Genomic DNA, 18,804 nt, shown 5'->3' on the forward strand with positions numbered 1-18,804 from the left:
TTTACATCCGTTTGTTCGTTCAACAGAATATTTTGGGTATTATACCTGTTTATTTCTAGGGATTCTAAGAGTTTTAGTCTTAAGCTCTTGTTTTCTAAATGAAGAATTTCAAAGTTGTTATTGAAGGTATGGTCCCATTCTTTCAAGTGATTAGCGTAGGTTGAAAACGAACTATCAGATGTATAACTCTTTTGGTGTTCCTTTATCCTTTTATTGAAAGATCTTCCTGTTTGTCCAATATAAACCATGGGGCAATCATTACAGGTTAACTTGTAGACACCGGATTTATTTTCTTTATCTGTTTTATCTTTATTGTTTTTAATGAACATCTCTGAGTTGTTACTTGTTTTGAAGGATATTGTGTAATTGAATTTTGTCTTTAGGTATTTAGCAATCTTTTCAGAAATATTATTAACATAAGTTAACGAAAAAAATGAAGTATCAATACCATAATTTACCTTAGGGTATGTTAAAAAAACAAAAATGGAAAGTCTGACTTACTTTTCTGGTGAAAGACTAGGCTGTCTCTGTTGACTCCTCAGAGAGAACAGATAGGAATTCAAACAGTCCAAATGCAAGTGATGACCGCATGTTTGGACGTGAACGCCACCATCCCACCCAGAATTAACAGACAAGAACCAGGATTGCTGAAAAAAAAGGAGAAAATTTAAAAATCTCCAACTCCAGAGAAACAAATCTTAATTTGGCTTGAAGTGAGAAATTAGTACAAATTGATGTGTTCTCCGATCACTTACTGGATCAAAATGTCTGTCCAGTTCCACAATTCTCTTATCGAACTCCGAGGCCAGGGTGTCTTCCGTCCTGAGCAGATGTTTCTCGTCGTCGCTCAGAGGCAGCGTGCCCCTTTCCGGTCTTCCGTGTCTTCTCTTGTGTCCCACACAGCTAGTGGCCTGAACCAACACCACCAATCCCATTGGCTTACTTTCGGTGCTGGCAGTACTTTGTCCGCAAATCACGCAGTCGTACTCAATTTCAGACAAAGGAATCTGTTCGTCTTGTCCTGAAAATGGCGGCAAAACGGTAATCACACACCAAAGTTTGGCCAATTTGCTTCTTCAACACTCAACTTATCAAAAGCTCATAACAAGAGCAAAAAAGTAAAGAAGGTTGAACAAAATAAAAAGAAAACACTTAAAAAATATAGTTATAGGACACAAGAACAAACTAAGTCTCAAATAGTCTTAATATTGTCTCAAAAAGAATTTATCACACACCTGGAGGGGTATCGTTGGTCTCCATATTCTCCATGAACTGTTTCTGTTTGGAGGCAAACTCCGCCATCAGCTTCTGTTGCCTTTCCTTGGCCTTTCTGCGCCTATCCTCCCTCTCCTTGTTATCGTTGGGGTTCTTGCCCTTATCGTTCTCGATAATGGGCCATATCCTCTCCCTGGCCTCGACTAAAAGAACAAAACGGATCAGAACAACGTTGCCACCTCCGAACAGTTCAGATCGTACCTATGCCCTGTTTGCAGTTGTCGTCGGCCAAGGCGAGTCTCTTAAGCAGCTTTCCCACGTAGAAGGGTCCATCCCCAATAGCGGCCCGGTCGTTGATGTCGCCCTTGGCCAGCTCCTTCTCCAGCACAAAGCTGTCTGGCACCCCGGACAAGTTGGAGTGGAGCTTGAGGAGGAGACTGATCAAGTTCTCGTGCACCTTCACCACCGGGACGTTGATGCTGGTGTTGGGTCCCTGCGACAAAAGAGAAAAGAGTGAGGTTATAATGGGCCTAGGGATACCAAGGTGAAACAACCATCCAATGAATCTTATAACACTTCGGAATGGCATTCCATTCATTGAGGATTATTTAACTTATTGCCTATTAAACAATTAGATGTCTTCAATTCAGTTAGTGTTTCAGCAACAACCTCTCTTCGATCCCATAACAAGGATATACAGGGTGCCCGGTTACCTGTGGAACAACGCTTATGTGAAGTTAGATGACATTTGTGTAGTTAAAGTCGCCTTAAACTTTCGTATTTGAGTACCAGAGCGTTGTCCCACTGGCCACCAGACACCCTGTATCTCTTGTCATCTTATCACCGCCCCAGAATGGAAGATGAAAAAACTATAACCCCGAAAAAGATTTTTACAGAAGTGCTATCGATCGTTTCCTTACCTCTAGGGTGGTGCGACGTCTATAGGGGCGGGGCTTCCTGTTTCCAAGGGAAGTAGAGGGCACCAGTTCCGAACTGAGCGAACTGGTGGGAACCAATTCCTTACTGGAGGGGCCTGGCAACTGTGAGGGACGGCCCACTTCGTTGCCGGCCATTAGGGCCGGCAGGTGGGCGGGGGGAGGCAAGGCGGAATGTTCTTGGGGGCCTGAAAAAAGGGAAATATGAGATTATGTCTCTTGATAAAGAGGAAAATATGCAATACTAAAAGGAACCTTGTTACTTCGATTTTAATTTAGGTATATGAAGGTTTAGATTCAAGATCGGTCTCGTGACGATACAGGAGGTAAATCAATAACGATTTCATATTATTGATTGTTTTTTTAACTCCAAGCAATTTTATTAAATTCAAGAATTTTTAATAGTGGAATACATAAAAAATGAGTATTATATTGATATGAATTTGCTGCGAATGGTGCTCAATTTATAATTTCAAACAGCGACACCTATCGGCAAATGTTATACATAAAATCAATTTTGCAGGAAACTGCGAAAGTTTTCAATATGCCATCAATAGATATCGCTACGTTTAATATAATACCAAGTAAAGGACGTCCGTTTCGTTCTTAAACCTTAATAAATCTTCAAACAAGCGTCTTCAGTAGGGTCTTGACTGATCCTATTAGCGGTTGACGAATTTCGGATATGATCTTTGATTATACTCCACTAGCGAACATCCTGATCGCAACGGATGCATTTGCTAAGATCTGACGCTAAGAAGGCCTTTTACAATAAACAAACATAAAAGATTTACTTAGAATTTTAAAAAAGAGCACAGCATGTGCTTCCCAAAATCGCAGATCTGCAAAACCGACATTTTTTCATGAATTGTGACCTTGGAAGTTTGGATGAGAAGATGATACTAATTTCGTTCATTTTTGCGAAATTATCAAGAAACACTGGGGAGTGTGTTCCTTCACGAAGTTACAAAACTTGAATTGGGGTTTGGCTTACCCTCGTGGGGCTGCCTGAATGCGGCCAACGCCATGGTCATGGCGTTCTCCTGAGAATCCTCGATGGACATCGCGGATCCATCGTCGTCATCGTCCGCAGGCACCGAGGCAGGCCAAGGAAGAAGAGCCCCAGACTCCGACTGATCCCAATCTTCGTAAGTCAGCATGTTTACAGCGTCCAGGAAGGGTACTTCCGACATCTTGGTGTCCATGTCGTTACTGTCCCATTCCAGTTCGCCTGAGCGGAAAGAAGAAGCTTATTAGGAATTAAAAAGGTTCGAGTTTCACTTTCATTTCACTTACTGTCCGAGCTGTAAGCCATCGGGAAGATCTCTGGTTCCGGAGTGAGAACCACTTTATGGATGACCCCTGTCATGTTCTCGAATATGTTGTCGGTCTTGTACCAGGCGGAGATGTCCTTGTCTTTCACCTTTTCCTTGGGCATGGAGCTTGCGTTATCATTATTCTTTGTGTCCTGAAATAACCACAAATGTTTCAAAATTATTGTTAGGTTGACATTGACAATCTCGACAATCTCAATATGAGTAGCAATTTATTCATGTTGGCAGCAATTTTCTATGCCATTTGGATCAAATGTCGTATTCGATTGGTACTACTTTTTCTCTGATCAAACTATAGCAATGAGATCTTTTCCTTACCACTGCCAAATTGTCGGATTGTTGGCTGATGATGACAGCCTGTTCCAGAAGGAAAATGATCAAGTTCATAATGTGCTCCGAGACTTCTCCTTTGACAGCCTTGAATAGGACGATGAATGCGACGGCATGGAACACTCTGGATTTTAGAATGCAACGAGGATCGTCGAACGCCTCGCCAACCTTAGATGGGGTTCTGAACGGTGGCCAAGGATTCATGCCAGCCTTGATCTTGCTGTTTTGCCTTGCACTGAAACGAGACGAAAACTGGGTTAAAATCGATTACAAACGGTGCAATTGATCATGGTGCTCAACAATTGTCTTCGATCGTTAAAACATGCTGACCATTCTTGATACTTAAGATCCTATTGCCAACATCGAGAAGAAAAAGAACTTACTACTCTGTGTATCTGTCCATAGAGGTCTGGAAGTCCCTTCGGTGCACGGCGCGCAGCAGAATGTGGATTGGATCGAAAAACTCCTCCCAGACCTGCGCCTTGGGCATGTACATGCCCTGCTGCAGGGTACCGGTCGCCTCCATGGAAGGAGCCCTGTAATCGGCCAGGTCGGCGAGCAGGGACTCGAAATCGCGACTCTGTGTCGTACCGCATCGGTCCGGCATAGACTCGAGCAGTTGCGAGTGGGTTTTGTCTCCGGTGCACAGCAGCGTGATCATCTCCAGCCTGTTGATCTCTCTCTCGGTCAGCCCTAAAAACAGACGTACGTTAAGCAGATCGAATCGGAAAAAAGTCTAGTGGACGCTGCATGGTACAACATAATAAGATAACACAACGTTCATCAGCGCCATCTATGACGTTAAGTCATAGAGATATATATATATATATATATATATATATATATATATATATATATATATATATATATATATATATATATATATAGTCATAGATGGCAACACATCCATACTTACAGTGACTTAATAAACCACAGTGGCAAAAAGCGTGGTCTCGTTCTTGATTGGCAGAGTCAAAATATGGCGGCTTTTTGTTTACATTCTACATTCACTTGACTTGGGATTTACTCAAAATGAGGCTCATTTTATTTAGTCACTGTAGTATTCTTCAGTTAAATAAATTTGTTCTATATACACTCAAATACTATCAGGCCCAATAATTTGGATTTTGACATGTGTCAGTTCAGTCAATTGTATTCTTAAGTTCTATGGTTCTATGTCCCCATTCGCCATTTTTAGGCTCAAATTGAACGAATTGTCGCCACTATGTTTAATTAAGTCACTATATCCATACTTAGACAATCTCTTTCGGGAATTTTTCTAATTGCCCAAGTACAGGGATTTTGAAATGAAATTCACCCTGCTGGTATGGTGACCATCTAAAGCCCAAACTGAATGCTCGTTCCAAATTTCATTGAAATCGGATGAGACTAGTAGAGGTTAAGTCTGTTACAAGGATGTGCGGACACACAGACAGACAGGAAATCAAAGATGTTCAGTATAGTCCGAAATGCAATCTGTGAACGGAAATTTTGAAGTCGGAGTTCAAACATTCTTTCATTCCAATGCTTCCACTATCTTCGGTAGACTCGGAAGCCAAACACGTGAGGATGAAAGTCCATAAATGGCTACAAATCAATCAATGAATCCGATGGATTCACTCATTTATCAATATCTTCGAGAAAAAAAAAATCTGCGATACGTTTTCATTGAAGAAAACTGTTGACGCTGAGAGATTTCTCTACTGCGCAACGTCATATTAATGCAACTCTGAGATTCCCCGTTTTTCCTAGAAAGTACAATAATAGCTGAAACTTTATGTGCGCCTTATCTGTCTCTCGTGATAACATATTGCGTCCACGTTTGTTTTTTTTTCTCTTGTTCATTTTGGAAAAACAAGATATCGACCTTGGTTACTGCATATTGTATTCGGTTCATTCCAGAACTTTATCTCTCTTATTTCTGGCGTCGTAATTATTATATTTATGTGCAAGCAGAATCAAGAATTCGTAAGCTATAAAAAGAATCCTCTCAAGGATTCAGATAAATTGCAAAACCAATTATTCGGACTCTTCAAAGTGCAACTTTAATCGTTATATGCTCTTCTAAAATGTAGAGGATATAAAACATTAGAAATCCTATAGATAAAATCTGTAATTTTTTTCTAAACGAGCTAGATTCATCTGAATTTGAAAATTTAGGGAATACTTCAAAAACTATCCTTGAAAACACAATTTGAGAACATATCAGAAGTTCAGTTCGTTGTTTAAGTGACCTTGTTAAGCTAAATTATCTTTCCCTTATTGCTAATGATTGAAAAAAAAATCAGTAAAACAATTTCTAAACGTTGTTGAAGCGTGTATCATTCCATTATTAAATAGCATAACCTACCCAACAAATTGACATAAGAAACGTCAAAAAATGATACAGTGTTGCCATTATTACCATTTTGAATAGTATCAATAGGAAAACCTGTGTATATAGAGAACTTAATTTTGTTTATCCCATAATATGCTGGTTTTTTTCAATGTTTTGGGAAGATTTTTCTCCTAAACTCACCGAGACTTGTCCGAACGCTTATCAGCGTTACCAAGTAGATCAAGAAACTTTCCATCATGGGCTTGCCATTGTCAAGGTTGAAGTCCTGCTGTAGCGATGAAAAAGGAGACAAGCTCAACCAGCTCTTTCCGTGGAAGCTGGAAGAAGAAGAAGAAGAAGAGAAATTTCAGAATAGAGATCGATGGTAGGTACTTTGAACCACGACTCGTCGTGCAGATACTCACTTATCGACAGTAATCTTGAGATAGTCCTCGGCCGGTATCCTGGTGGCGCAAATTTGTAGAAGACATAGATCGGCGTCCACCATCGTGTTACAGAAGTTGCACTGGATGTAGGTCATGGCCTGGCCCTTGATCTGAAGGCCATTCCTCACCCACAACCCGTTGAGGATCTCGTAGAATGCGACCTGAAACCAAGGGAAGAATTCATATCATTTGGGGAAACGCTGACACATTTCTCTGATGTTTATAGTTTAAATATGCTTCCTATCCAGACTCTGTGAGACCTTCCAGAATCTTAGATCACGGTCCGTTATTTATTAGAAGGACGGTTGTTTTGTTGTTCATGTGTTCACATTTGCAGATGTTTATAGTGTCTATCGAGATCAGATTGGAGACACAACATCTCAGCTAAGCTGTTGACCATCAAAACATTTTCCAGTTTAGCTGAGATGTTGTGTCTCCAATCTGATTTCGTTACACTGTAAAATCTGCAAATGTGAACACATGTTTACATTCAGGAAAATCTATCCGTTTCAATCGAGCTACATTTTAGGTGGGGAAGTGGAAATCATAAAAAAATGGAGCAGATGACTCACGGAATGTTATTCATCTCTAAGTATTTACAATAACCGGAATTTCTACAGAATTAATGTTAAGAGTTAGAAAATGATATGAACGTTGACTAGGACCATAAACGTAATCCAACATTCTTATTTATTTTTCAAGTCGCTTTCTTTAGATTGTCATATATCAGAATTATCCTTGACCTTAGCCTATCTGTTTCTCCGTTCCAACAATTTAAAGAGTGGTTTTTAAATGAGGGACTAATTATGAATGTAGACGAGATTAAGGCGATACTAATGTGTTCCAAACCAAGCCATAGGGGACCAAAAATATTAGGCTGAGGGCACAACGGTTCCAACCAAATTGATGCACTTATTTATTCTTAGACTAGAGGTCGTCCTGCCAGAAATTAGGCATAAATGATTCCGAGAATATGAAATTAATTTCCATGAGCTCTCATAATTACATATCCCCATGAACATTCTCCAACAAATGTAATCTAATGACCTAATCTAATGTCAGATATTAGTTATTTACAGGACTCATCAGATCGGACATGTGGGTGATAAATTCTTTCTGGAATTGTCAAAATTTCCGGAGAATGTCGTACCTTCTCTATAGTTTTCTTATGTTTCAATTTTTTTTGTGAGTTTTCCAAAGGATTGTTTTTATTTAGACTATTTAGAGGATTGGGAAAGCTCAACTTAAACTAGTACTTTCTGAATGAATAATTCCTCCTTAAGAAAGACTTTTAATTAGTTGGGAAGAGTTCAACTGTGTCCGGGACTCGCTTATTCCTATCCTCAGCTGTGTGAGCAATGAACGCGCTTTAAGTACCTGGATTGTTTATGCACACGTCGATAACATAACCGCAGATGGAACAATTACATAGTGCAAATATGATTTATTATATCATACTTGTAAATATGTAGTTCCATACATGACTGTTTCCAAGGAGAGGAAATCTGTTACGGACCACCAGAAGATTAGCGAAATCAACACTTTTAAAATAGCAAAATTGCACCCCTTTTTTCGTGTCTTAACATTAGACCGAAGCTACAGACATATCTTCTATATGTCTTATCTAAGCGTTCGTTTGTTTTTCAACCGTTGTCTTTTTTCTAGGTCAAAGTATCTGCGATTGGCTATTAGAGACGTGCAAACGGCTAAATTCCGGAGTTGTTTAAAAATGGCATTTAGATAGTTATGTACTCTGCTACTCTGGAGGAGGACAAATCCAATAAAACAAAGATCAGTAGTCATTTCAGTCAGTTTGTGAGCATTCTCAGCCCAAAATGATATAGTACCCAATTGCGATGAAATTTTGTATGCTATTCAATATTCCATCACATTTTGCGTTGAGTATCAAAGGGTGAAACAATGTACACAATCATTGAGAAGCAAGAGAGAGAGAGAGAAGTGAAGGTCGTCGACGCTCATAATCCGACACAAACAGATTCGACAATCGCTCCAATCTCGGCAGTCGACAAGACAGTAGCTCACAAAACGTCGGCCACCTTCTACCAACTCGATATCACCGAAATTCTCCGCGTTCGACAACAATGCCTAAGCCATAGAGATCGCAGCGCCTAAAGGTTATCTCTCTTTTCGAAAATAGCCCAAAGCGGCGCAGGCGCTCGATCACCCTGCTCCCAAACAAAGGCGACGCCCGAGACAAGATCGGCTTCGAGAGGGCCGAAACTGTTAGTTTGTTGAACTCTTCGGGGGCTCCCCATTCTTCATCTGTCAATTTGATAAGCGTCTCCGACAAAGCGAACAAGAAACATCGTCGGATCTAGTCAGCTGCTCCTTCGGTCGGTCAGTCAGTCAGTATCGCTGTTGCCCCGGCAACAGACGTTCGCCTACGACAACACAGAATAGAACCCCGGTTCATAGAAAATTCTCCGTTTGCGCGAATGAGGTGAAAACAAGAAAACTTTTAAAAACCAGTGATTTTTGGCGTATCGACGAAGATGTGGTCGGGACGCGTTTTGCCGTTGTTCGTGCTGGCGTTTGCCGCGTCCGGTCACTGCTTGGGGGCGCAACACGTCGTGGACATCGTGGGGATGTCCAAGGATGTGGTCGTCGGCCTGGACAAGGTGTGGGACATTGTGGAAGGACAGATAGACAGGGACATGCCGGTCCCTTTGAGGAACAAGGGGGAGGAGAGGCTGTTCAGGAAGATGAACAAGCTGAACATCAAGCTGGACGAATTGTCGTCCGAGGTCAAGAATGTGGGTACGTTATGAGTGAATTTCCTCGAAGATATGTAGTTACATTAATTGAAATAGATGTTTATGTTAACTCAACTCATACCTCTTTTTTGAGAGTTGATCTTGAAAATGTATCATGTTGTTGTCGATCGCAAAGGTTATCAAAGCAAGTTTTTATATAAACAGCTTGTTCAGCAACGATAACTCAAAAAAATCATTGTTACTCCCGTGATTATTGAATTATTGTACACCGCTTCGAACGTGACGATCTTGTTCCGCTAGTTAAACTTAAAAAAACACACATTTAACGATAATTGGTAAAGTGGTTCAATAAATTTCGAGATGAGATATTTTATACATCAAGGAACGACGGAACCCTACACAGCGTGTGATTAGACATGTACCCAATCATTATTTGGCAATTTAAAGCCAAAACCATAAAAATTTGATCTACAATAATATGCTGCAACATTTGTTATTTTTACGTCAGAACTCCACTTTATCTGCCTCAGTGTTAGTTTTTCTATTTTTAAAGTTTTTACAGTTTTTGCCTTTTCAAAAGGATGTGCGAACACACACAGGCCGACAGATAGACATACACAAAAGCAAAGTAGTACAGAATGATGAAATACACTTTGCAAGCGTTAAATTTCAAAACGAAGAACAAACATACGATAGACCCGGAAGCAAAAATCGATAAAACAAAAACAGGAGCAATACGGAAATCAACAATCCCACCCTCCGATCCAACACGTGCTCGACATGTGCCCGAGCAGCCAATCACTGCCTGGGGAATGACAGATAACGAAAGACCTCTCGAATGGTCCGTCGAACCATGATCGAGGCGCAATTTGTGCCGTTTTCAAATGGCTTAGGAATTTCGCGTTGGTACGCTTCTATTCACCAATCGCGCATACTTTGACCTCGAGAAAAGACAACAAACAAAAGCTCAGATAAGCCAAACGGAGGATGTGTCCGTATCTTCGAGGCCACACACAGGATGTTAAGACGCGAGAAAAGGCGCAATTTTGATATTTTAGAAGTGTCGGTTCCCCCCAATCTTCTGCTGGTCCTCAACAGATTTCCTCTCCATGTTCTATGATCACAGAGCTGAGGATAGGAATCAGCGAGTCCCGGACACTATTCTCAACTGCTGAAAGTCCTTCTCAAGGAGGAATCATTCTTTCAGAACGTCCTTGTTGGAGCTGAACTTTCGCAATGATGTAAATTTAATAGAACATAAAGTTACCGTAACGGAATTAAAATTCGTCCAAAAATGTTGTGTTGTATTGAAAAAAAATATTGACAATTACAACTTTGATGTTTGGTATAATTCTCTAGGCGACCACACCCTGGCCACCCTGATGCGCACCATCCCCGAACACATGAGGCTCGAACTCCGGCTGAACGACCTGCACGACTACATCACCAGGGTGCACATCAGCTACTCCAGGATGCAGCACTACGTCAGGGCGGCCCACAAGTACGAGCAGCTCACGATGGAGGACTTCGCCAAGAAGATGATCTCGCACGACATCAACTCGGTGATCAGCCTGATCGAGAGGATACATGCGTTCGTCGCGCCCCAAGACGAGGGTTTCATCAACACCGGCATCTTGGAACTGCTGGCCAGGACGTTCGACGAGGTGAGATCCGTCGGAGAAGAAAAGGGGGTTAATTTAATGAGATCCTCAGTTTGCGAATCTATGGTTGACCTCAATGAGTCACCATTGAACTTGGCGTGGATTTGAGGTCGGTTCAAGGTCGACTTTCTGAGAATCTGACCACCCTTATTGTAATTCAGCTGTCGATTCAACTGATCTGAATTGGGGTGATGCCCTCCAAAATTAAGGAGGAAAATTCTGTGATTCAATATGACATTTCTCGAATTCTTTCATTTTCGCAAAAACTGGGGATCCTGTGAACTACACCGATCATAAATTTAAGTTTTTAAAACCCCTAAAATTATGTGGACAATTCAAAGTTACTCGATCGATTTATACATCTCATTATTATTCCACTGTTGAAACATTTTTAGGAACCTATATTGAAGACCGGAAGAGATCCAAAGTAAACAAAATTGGTAAGTTCATGTTTATTTAATGAGTGAAATAAGCCATTCGATAGGTTCGTGGATAATCGATATTTTCAATAAAAAGAATCCTCAATTCATTTTTTAAAAGTCATAAAAAATATAAGAGATATCATTCTACATTCGAATGATGTTTGCACGAACCGGAAGAATGGTATATCTATTAAAAACATTATGAAATATGGTTTTACATGTTTACATATGCGAAGGACTGAAAAACATAGTTATTTCAATTATTCGCCAGGAACAATAGATGGGAATTGTTTCGACAAAATTAATTAACCTCAATACTTGATATTCAACGATTCTGATGAATTTTTGAATTACCATTCCAACACATGAATTTCGAAATGAAAACGCTCTAAACTCAAGTTCTCCCACTTCGACAATTACACAATTTATACATAATTTTTCCCAGAATCTCCTTATTGAAAAACTGATCGTTATTGAACTATTATTAATGACAAGGAAATATTTTCAATGAGTCAACAGAAAGTGGCTTTATTATAGGATATCGAGCGGCAAAACAAAAGAAATACGACGTTCAAACTCCCCACCATCACCGGTGGCGGCGATTCCGAGTAAATCATCATCGACTAGTTCCCCGGTATCGTTGTCATTTCCCTCAATTAATTCCTTGAATAAATGTCACGTACGGGGGGCGACCGGAAAGTTTTCGATCAATATACAGCTGATCTGCCCAATTGGTCGTGTTGTTATACGATATTTCGTAATAACACCAAGGAAAGCACGTAATGGAGTTATTTATATCCGAGAATAATGCGCTATTAATACCGGTGTGTATATTTATTTCGGTGTGTCAGTGACCAGCTGACGTGGATTACGTGAAGTTTGTATTGTTAGGTTAGAAAATCTTGAAATTTTGTTGTTGTGGCGATTTTTCAAAATGGAAATCTTTCATAACAAGAATTTGAATCAAATTGCAAATAAAACATCCAAGTCATGAAAATTACGTGAATTATTTACTCCAGATCCAAAAAAAAACTGTTTTTGCTCTACCACTGGTAGTTTAGAAAACTGTTGAAAAAAAAATGGTCTAGTACTATACTTTTTGGTTTCTTGTAGTGAAAGAGTCTAGTAAGTAAGCTGTAATGAATAAATTAATAATAAGTTTTGGTACTAATTTACCCAATCTGTAGCGAAGATTGATAAAGACTGGATAAACTGGTATAGTATTTCCTGAGTCACTTGAAATAGTCCATAAAAACGCTTGGCCAGATTCCCCTTTGAAGTGGATACTGTGATCCACTAAATACCGGGGTTTATTTGAATGTTATTTCTAGGCAATAAATTCACTGGCCCCAAAGGAATCTCTGAGAACTTGGAGAACCCTTGTATAATCGAAATATTCTGGCTTCCTCCAAGTGACTTTGGATATACTATACAATCATCACAAAAAAGTAGGACTACAAGAAACAACCTCTATCTAGAAAACAAAGCGTTTACGGGCCCATGTTTATACGACTTTTTCTGCTTCAATTTATCCAAGAAATCTCTCATTTTCTTCTGTACCTCCAATTTAGGAACATCCTGTATAATTCATAGCATTTTCGTGTTCAAAGATCAAGTGTTATCTCGGCGGAGTAAGCATCGAAAACACATGAATGTTTATAACTTTTTACCTGAGCCGAGTCTGGAAAATTTGCAAAGGAAAAAAAGTGTTTTATTTGACGGGAGGAACCTATAGTTAAATCCCAACCAATATTTGTACCAAATTTCATGCTCGCCGACCGTCATTAGCGAAAATAACAAACCGAAAGGGGCGGAGCAAGCACCTGCGAAAAAAATCGCCTACGCTATCCGACCCCGAAGGACCAAGGGACACCTGGCCGTCTCCCCCGTCCGTCCCACTTCTCGTGCGCGCCCCGTACAAACGGTAAATTCCTTCGGTGCCGAAGTCCGAGCCACACGACCAGCAGCGGCAGCAGTCAGTCTCGATCGAGGCGACAAAGGTGAGTACACGGCGACCCCCGCGAAGACCCCCGAAACCTTGCAAGTGCAGAAATAGAGCGCTAGTAGGGCCCCCCCGACCTAACTGGTTCAGTTCGGTGTCAACGTGTGTAGCCCGAGGCCGAAGATCGAACAGAATCTCCCACGCAACAACAACAATAATAATAGGTAAACATCTGTGTTTGTTTGTGTTCCCCTCTGTGCGATGTGCATGTTGTTTTTAGCGGTGTGTGTGTGCCTTTTCGACGGCTATCCGGCGCGGAGGACCAATTCTTTTGTCCCCGAGGAGGTGTCGATCGCGTGACGTCGATTTAAAAGATCGAATTAGCGAGCTTTCACCGTTAAACGCCATTGAATTAGGAGTCGTTCATTTTGCTTTTATTCCGAGAATCTCGTTTGGTGTTGCGATCGCATGTGGCGTAATTCGTTTAAAGAACCTCGATAATCTCAATTAAGATATCCTATCTTGGAAATACTGGACTTCGTAAGCTTTAGATCTCTTGATCTTCAATGTTCATTCGAAGGATTGATTGAGACCGATAATTTTTTTTTGTTTACAAATTACGACAAGTTAACTGTGATAAATTAACAAATAGACGGATTCCTCATCTATTATTTCTAATAATAAAAGCCTTATGGTAGAAAAATGTTGCCGGAAAGCTTTCCTAAACTTTTCTCAAAAACCGATGAAGTTTAGCATAAAATGTGTTGCTTGTAACCCAGATTCACCTTAATCTAATATTAACCTTATAATTCGAAAAGCAAACATAGTAAACCCGTTTTTAAATTATATCATTAGAATGTTCAAACTTGCAACGAATTACTCGAAAAATTCCGACGCCACGTCTAAATTTTGCGTCCTAATTCTGAAATTATTTGGAATTCAAGCCGAGTCTTATCCCATTCAAGTTCTTCCAATGTTTCTCGATAAAGGCAAGGCGACACCTTCGAGCAGATATCGTTAAAACAATCACTACCTTCAATGTGGAACCACTTACACGAGTTGGAAACACAAAGAAATCAACATTTGAAGAACGATAAAGTAAGCGCTTTTTTCGGCGATAAATCGAAGAACTCGGTCGATAAACTTGGGCAATTATACCGTTTGCCCAAACGATAACGCCTCAATGGATCTTTGGAAGATGTTATCCTTGGTAAACCCAAGATAGATTACTACAAACTATCAATATTGCGCTGTTTTTCCGTAGATAATAACGGATCCCCTTATCTCTGGCAGATCCCACGCCTATGAAATGAACGGAGAACCCGGGTCTGATCTAATTTGTATTTTAACGCGTTGATTGCCATCACAATTAAAACTCTGGCGGTCAATTATTGTCCTTAGTGTGCATTAAACGTGTCGACGATTGAAAGAATTCGGCTGGCATCAGCAACTGTGCAAATTACTACTGTGGCAATTTCAGAGGAAACGAGTTGAATATTCGAACCTTAATTTCGGTGCCGTTGAAATATCAAGAGATAACCGGAATCCTCGTTTCTCGGATTCAACTTTCGTAGCATCTAAGTTATTTAATCTTGAAACGAACGTAAAATTCACCCAATGAACCGACGAGTTTCCGTTGTGTTTCAAATGGATTTTGATGCTCCCAAATTTTCTACGAATTCCTGTCATGGCACAATCTCTTCCACAAATTACAAAGCCGATCGAAATTCCCAAACGTGACGTTTAGAAATTGGAAAAAATGACTCATAAGTTGTTGGTATCTCTTGGGACACTTTAAAACTCTATTTTTCTACTTATTCCAATCTATGAACCTCGACAGATAATACACTTACGTTTCGAAACGCAACATTTAAAACGTACATAATTCTATCAAAACAACAATTGATGAAACCAACAAAACCGTCTAGATACGCATAAATTCCGATAAGAAAAAGTCGATAATCGGCGAATTATGCCGGAGAACAAAACAAAACCAGCGTCTTGCGAAAACTCAAAACAACGACAGAGATAACGAGCTCGAAACTAACACTTCTCCGTCAACAGGACACGAGTTCGTCTGCTGGAGAATTCTCACTTTAACTCGTCCACTCTGGTGATGACCTAAACCGTCAGAAACATGGCGACATTGCACTTCTTCGTGTTGTGCCTCTTCTTCTCGGCGGCACTGTCCGCCGATAAGAAACCGGAACCCAGCGAGCTGGACAGACTGCGTTACGATTTCCTAAAACTGGAAGAGGTGCTCTGGAAGCACACCAACGACCTGGTGGATAACGGCATCAAGGAGAACGAACACGCGCAACTAAGGCTCGTCAAGATGTTCCAGAGGTTCGGGGACAAAATTAGCCAGGTAAACATCCCTCTCCCCCGAAGAGACCCATGCAGAACCCCTCACTGACTTCGTTTATGTTACAGAGACTCCAAAACGACGGCAATATGCCTCAGTTGGAGAACGTGTGGAGTTGGCAGTTGATCTCCGGAGACCTTAAAGGCATCCACGTCCTCTACGAGACCTTCAGGAGGTTCCAGGAGCAACAGACCGACGAGGGTAGGATACCTTCGCCAGCCAAGGCTTGGCTGGATATGGCGGAGACCATTCTGTACGACGCCAAGAGCGGAGTACCGGTTTCTTTGGACAAAATCGACGACGTGGTGCAGAATAGAGGTTTGTTCGATGCTGCGGCGACGGTAAGAAACAACCTATATTGAAATGTTCGATCTTTGAGTAACTTTGATTGTCCCATAAACAACACCCAGCGGTTTCGCGAACTTACAGCCCTATCATCTGTTTCAGGAAGCCACAGCGATAATCTGCGGCAACAACCAGCCTCCGCAACAGATCCTGTACAATCTATTCTCCACCATCGCTGTGACGGAGATCAAAGGCTACTCCATGATCCAATTCTCATACATGTTGCTGAAGATGTACGGAAGAGGTAAGAGCTCATATCACAAGTTAGAAGTCTAGAGAGATATCCCAACATCGAATTCCTCCAGGTAACTTCACCAAGGAAGCCGCCATATCCAAGATGAAGTTCAAGGAACGCACCAACAAGTCTTTCGAGATAGCCAAGAACGCCATGAAGGAGGCTTCCAGGGAATACTGGAGATGCGACCCACGCAAGCACGTCAAGGGAGAGACGTACGAGGAGCTCACGGAATTACTGCAGGGCTACATAATCAACGAGGTCGACATGAACAGGGACAACACGTGCAGAGAGAACTGCGGCGAGTACCAGTACGCCAAGATGTACGGTTGCTTCAAGAACCTGTTCTGCAGGCAGCAGAGACCGTGCAAGGGTAAGATCCTGAACTGCAAATACGTGGACTCGGACATGGAAGTCTGTATCGCGGTGAGTGGATTTTATTCGAGTACTAGTTATACCTAGGAAAGACCTACCTCTCCTAGTACGTCTCAATAATACTGTTATGTGACTTTCTTTTGCCTTTGCAGGGAGATAAGAGCAACCGAAGGTACGAGTCGATAGAGTACGAGAACGGTTTGGTCTACGGCAGAAGACAGTCTTGTCAGAATGGTGCCACCAAAGTCAACAGCTGGTGGAGATGGTTGTTCTGGCACTGCTCCTACTGCATGTGCATCTGCGACGAGCAAGGGCGTTACTCCGATAGGTACTTCAACATGAGACCAGTACTATCGGACGTCGAAGAAAACAAGTAAGAACATCCCATCAAAACATCAATTTCGAAACGAAACCAAACCTATATTTTTTCGCAGGGTCGTCACCGGTCTACGTTTCGTCAAGAAGAACCGCATCATCCACCTGCAGATCCAGCAGGGTACCCTCGAAGAGTTCGGCAACGTCGACCCGAACAGCCTCACGTGGAAACATGTTGACAACTACACGATCTCGGACAGATCCGTGTACAGCGGCAAAGACTACCACATCATGACTTGGGAAAAACGCTCGCTCGATCTGGACGACTTGGAGGCCGACCAAGATCACGTGCTCACCGGGATCAAATTCAAGGAGATCGGCTCCCACCTGAACTTCGAGATTCACACCACACCCTTCAACTACACCACCGGCAAACTGGACCCGACCAAGAGCGTGTGGAAGGATAATCCCAACACGGACGCGTCCCCTAGGAAACCTAGGTAAGACGGGGTGTTCCCCAAGGGTCTGATCTAGTCCCCTGACAGTCCCAAATTTAAGTGTAGGGGTTGTTTTTAACGTGGTTTCTCCTGCGTTTTAGGAGCAAGGTGCTGATGTACAACCCGGATGTTCCGACACGTACCCCTACCCCCTCGATAAAGCTATCCCGCTCGGACCAGTTCATAGAGTTCACGCACACAGACTTCGAGAGGGACGCCGCCCAGACCACTGTGCCCTTCTTGGACGCCCAGCCGGTGTCGCTGATGAAACCAGTGGCGTTGTCGGGGGCGGGGCTATTCTACAAGGGCAGGATCAACTTCGGAGGCTTCGTGACGCCCAAAGTGATCGCGTACGATTACTCAGAGCACCTGGACCCGATCTTCCCGGAACCGATTCCCATAGATTCGGACGAGTTGGTGCCCATGGTGAGCATCGAGGCGTTGGAGACGGAGTCGCCCGTCCAAGTGAAATACCAATGAATATGCATATTCCAGATAATATCTTTAGAGAATACATTGATTTATACTCATTTTTTTTTTCTGTAGGCATAAAGTAGTAGCGATAAATTCAATATAAAATGTGATAAACGAATGTTTAGTCTGTGAGGTGGTAACACAAAGTCAATTTAAGGTGATGAAATGCTAACCTATGGCAATCACTGTATTTTCCATCGTTTATGAAACATGTGATATGTGTAACTTTAGTTTTTTCCAAGCATGAATTTATTTATATAGTCCGTTCTTGGAAATGATGAGTTGATCTGATGGTTGAGCTAGTTTTTATCTCTAGTTTTGAAACGCCCAAAACGCCTAGGTTTCAGTTTCGTTATCTAATCAGAATTTCAGTTACAATTAAAGTTAGTATACAAATGGGACCATCAGATGCCATTTTTTATATTTTAATCTGTTAGTTTATAATTCATATTGAATATTTAGTAAGATAAATACTGAATAATTGTGAGTGTCAAAAAGAAAGAAAGTATCTTTATTTACCCCTGATATTTTGCATCTCGAATAATGATTTGTTTATGAAACTTTATGATCAATAAATTATTGATTCCAAATGAAATTTTCTTTGTTCATGAATGAATCAATTAAATTGTTATCTTCGAAGCTAGGATTATGCTGACAAGATGATAAAATGAAATAGACGGATTGATTAATTTCAAAATTCATACTGAAACATTCGATTACAATGCGCAAATAAATACATGGTATTTGGAAACAATGAAATTGACCAGTGTTGTTCAAGCTCAGATTCGAATGAAATTACCCCGTATAAAAGTGAAACATAACAATATTGAATAAATGAGAAAAGAAGAGGAATTATCACTA

General features: G+C 41.2%; 2 protein-coding genes across 6 annotated transcripts in view; one reads left to right on the forward strand and one right to left on the reverse strand.

The window, feature by feature from the left end:
* Positions 1-18,804, reverse strand: part of LOC123683339 (E3 ubiquitin-protein ligase Ubr3) — a 40,544-nt gene that overhangs the window by 5,343 nt on the left and 16,397 nt on the right. For 2 of the 4 annotated variants that reach the window (XM_045622315.1, XM_045622317.1), the window contains exons 10-20: positions 6,557-6,738; positions 6,333-6,469; positions 4,198-4,507; positions 3,803-4,049; positions 3,447-3,618; positions 3,145-3,399; positions 2,136-2,338; positions 1,477-1,708; positions 1,236-1,418; positions 756-1,021; positions 502-647 (exon numbers count right to left, since the gene is read on the reverse strand). In XM_045622315.1, coding sequence (XP_045478271.1) covers positions 502-647; positions 756-1,021; positions 1,236-1,418; positions 1,477-1,708; positions 2,136-2,338; positions 3,145-3,399; positions 3,447-3,618; positions 3,803-4,049; positions 4,198-4,507; positions 6,333-6,469; positions 6,557-6,738 — 2,333 coding nt within the window. The remainder of the gene's footprint in view (positions 1-501; positions 648-755; positions 1,022-1,235; positions 1,419-1,476; positions 1,709-2,135; positions 2,339-3,144; positions 3,400-3,446; positions 3,619-3,802; positions 4,050-4,197; positions 4,508-6,332; positions 6,470-6,556; positions 6,739-18,804) is intronic. The other 2 variants (XM_045622316.1, XM_045622318.1) reach the window with 1 other exon arrangement.
* LOC123683340 lies at positions 8,590-18,538 on the forward strand. Of its 2 annotated transcripts, XM_045622320.1 has the most exons (8): positions 13,361-13,561; positions 15,402-15,705; positions 15,771-16,043; positions 16,150-16,291; positions 16,353-16,708; positions 16,810-17,030; positions 17,092-17,472; positions 17,571-18,538. In XM_045622320.1, exons 2-8 carry the CDS (start codon positions 15,475-15,477, stop codon positions 17,947-17,949), a joined length of 1,983 nt encoding a protein of 660 aa, XP_045478276.1. In that variant the 5' UTR covers positions 13,361-13,561; positions 15,402-15,474; the 3' UTR covers positions 17,950-18,538. The 2 variants fall into 2 exon arrangements, with proteins under 2 accessions (XP_045478275.1, XP_045478276.1); XM_045622319.1 differs by lacking the exons at positions 13,361-13,561; positions 15,402-15,705; positions 15,771-16,043 and adding exons at positions 8,590-9,355; positions 10,672-10,976.

This window comes from Harmonia axyridis, chromosome 6, assembly GCF_914767665.1.
Source record: "Harmonia axyridis chromosome 6, icHarAxyr1.1, whole genome shotgun sequence".
NCBI lineage: Eukaryota > Metazoa > Arthropoda > Insecta > Coleoptera > Coccinellidae > Harmonia > Harmonia axyridis.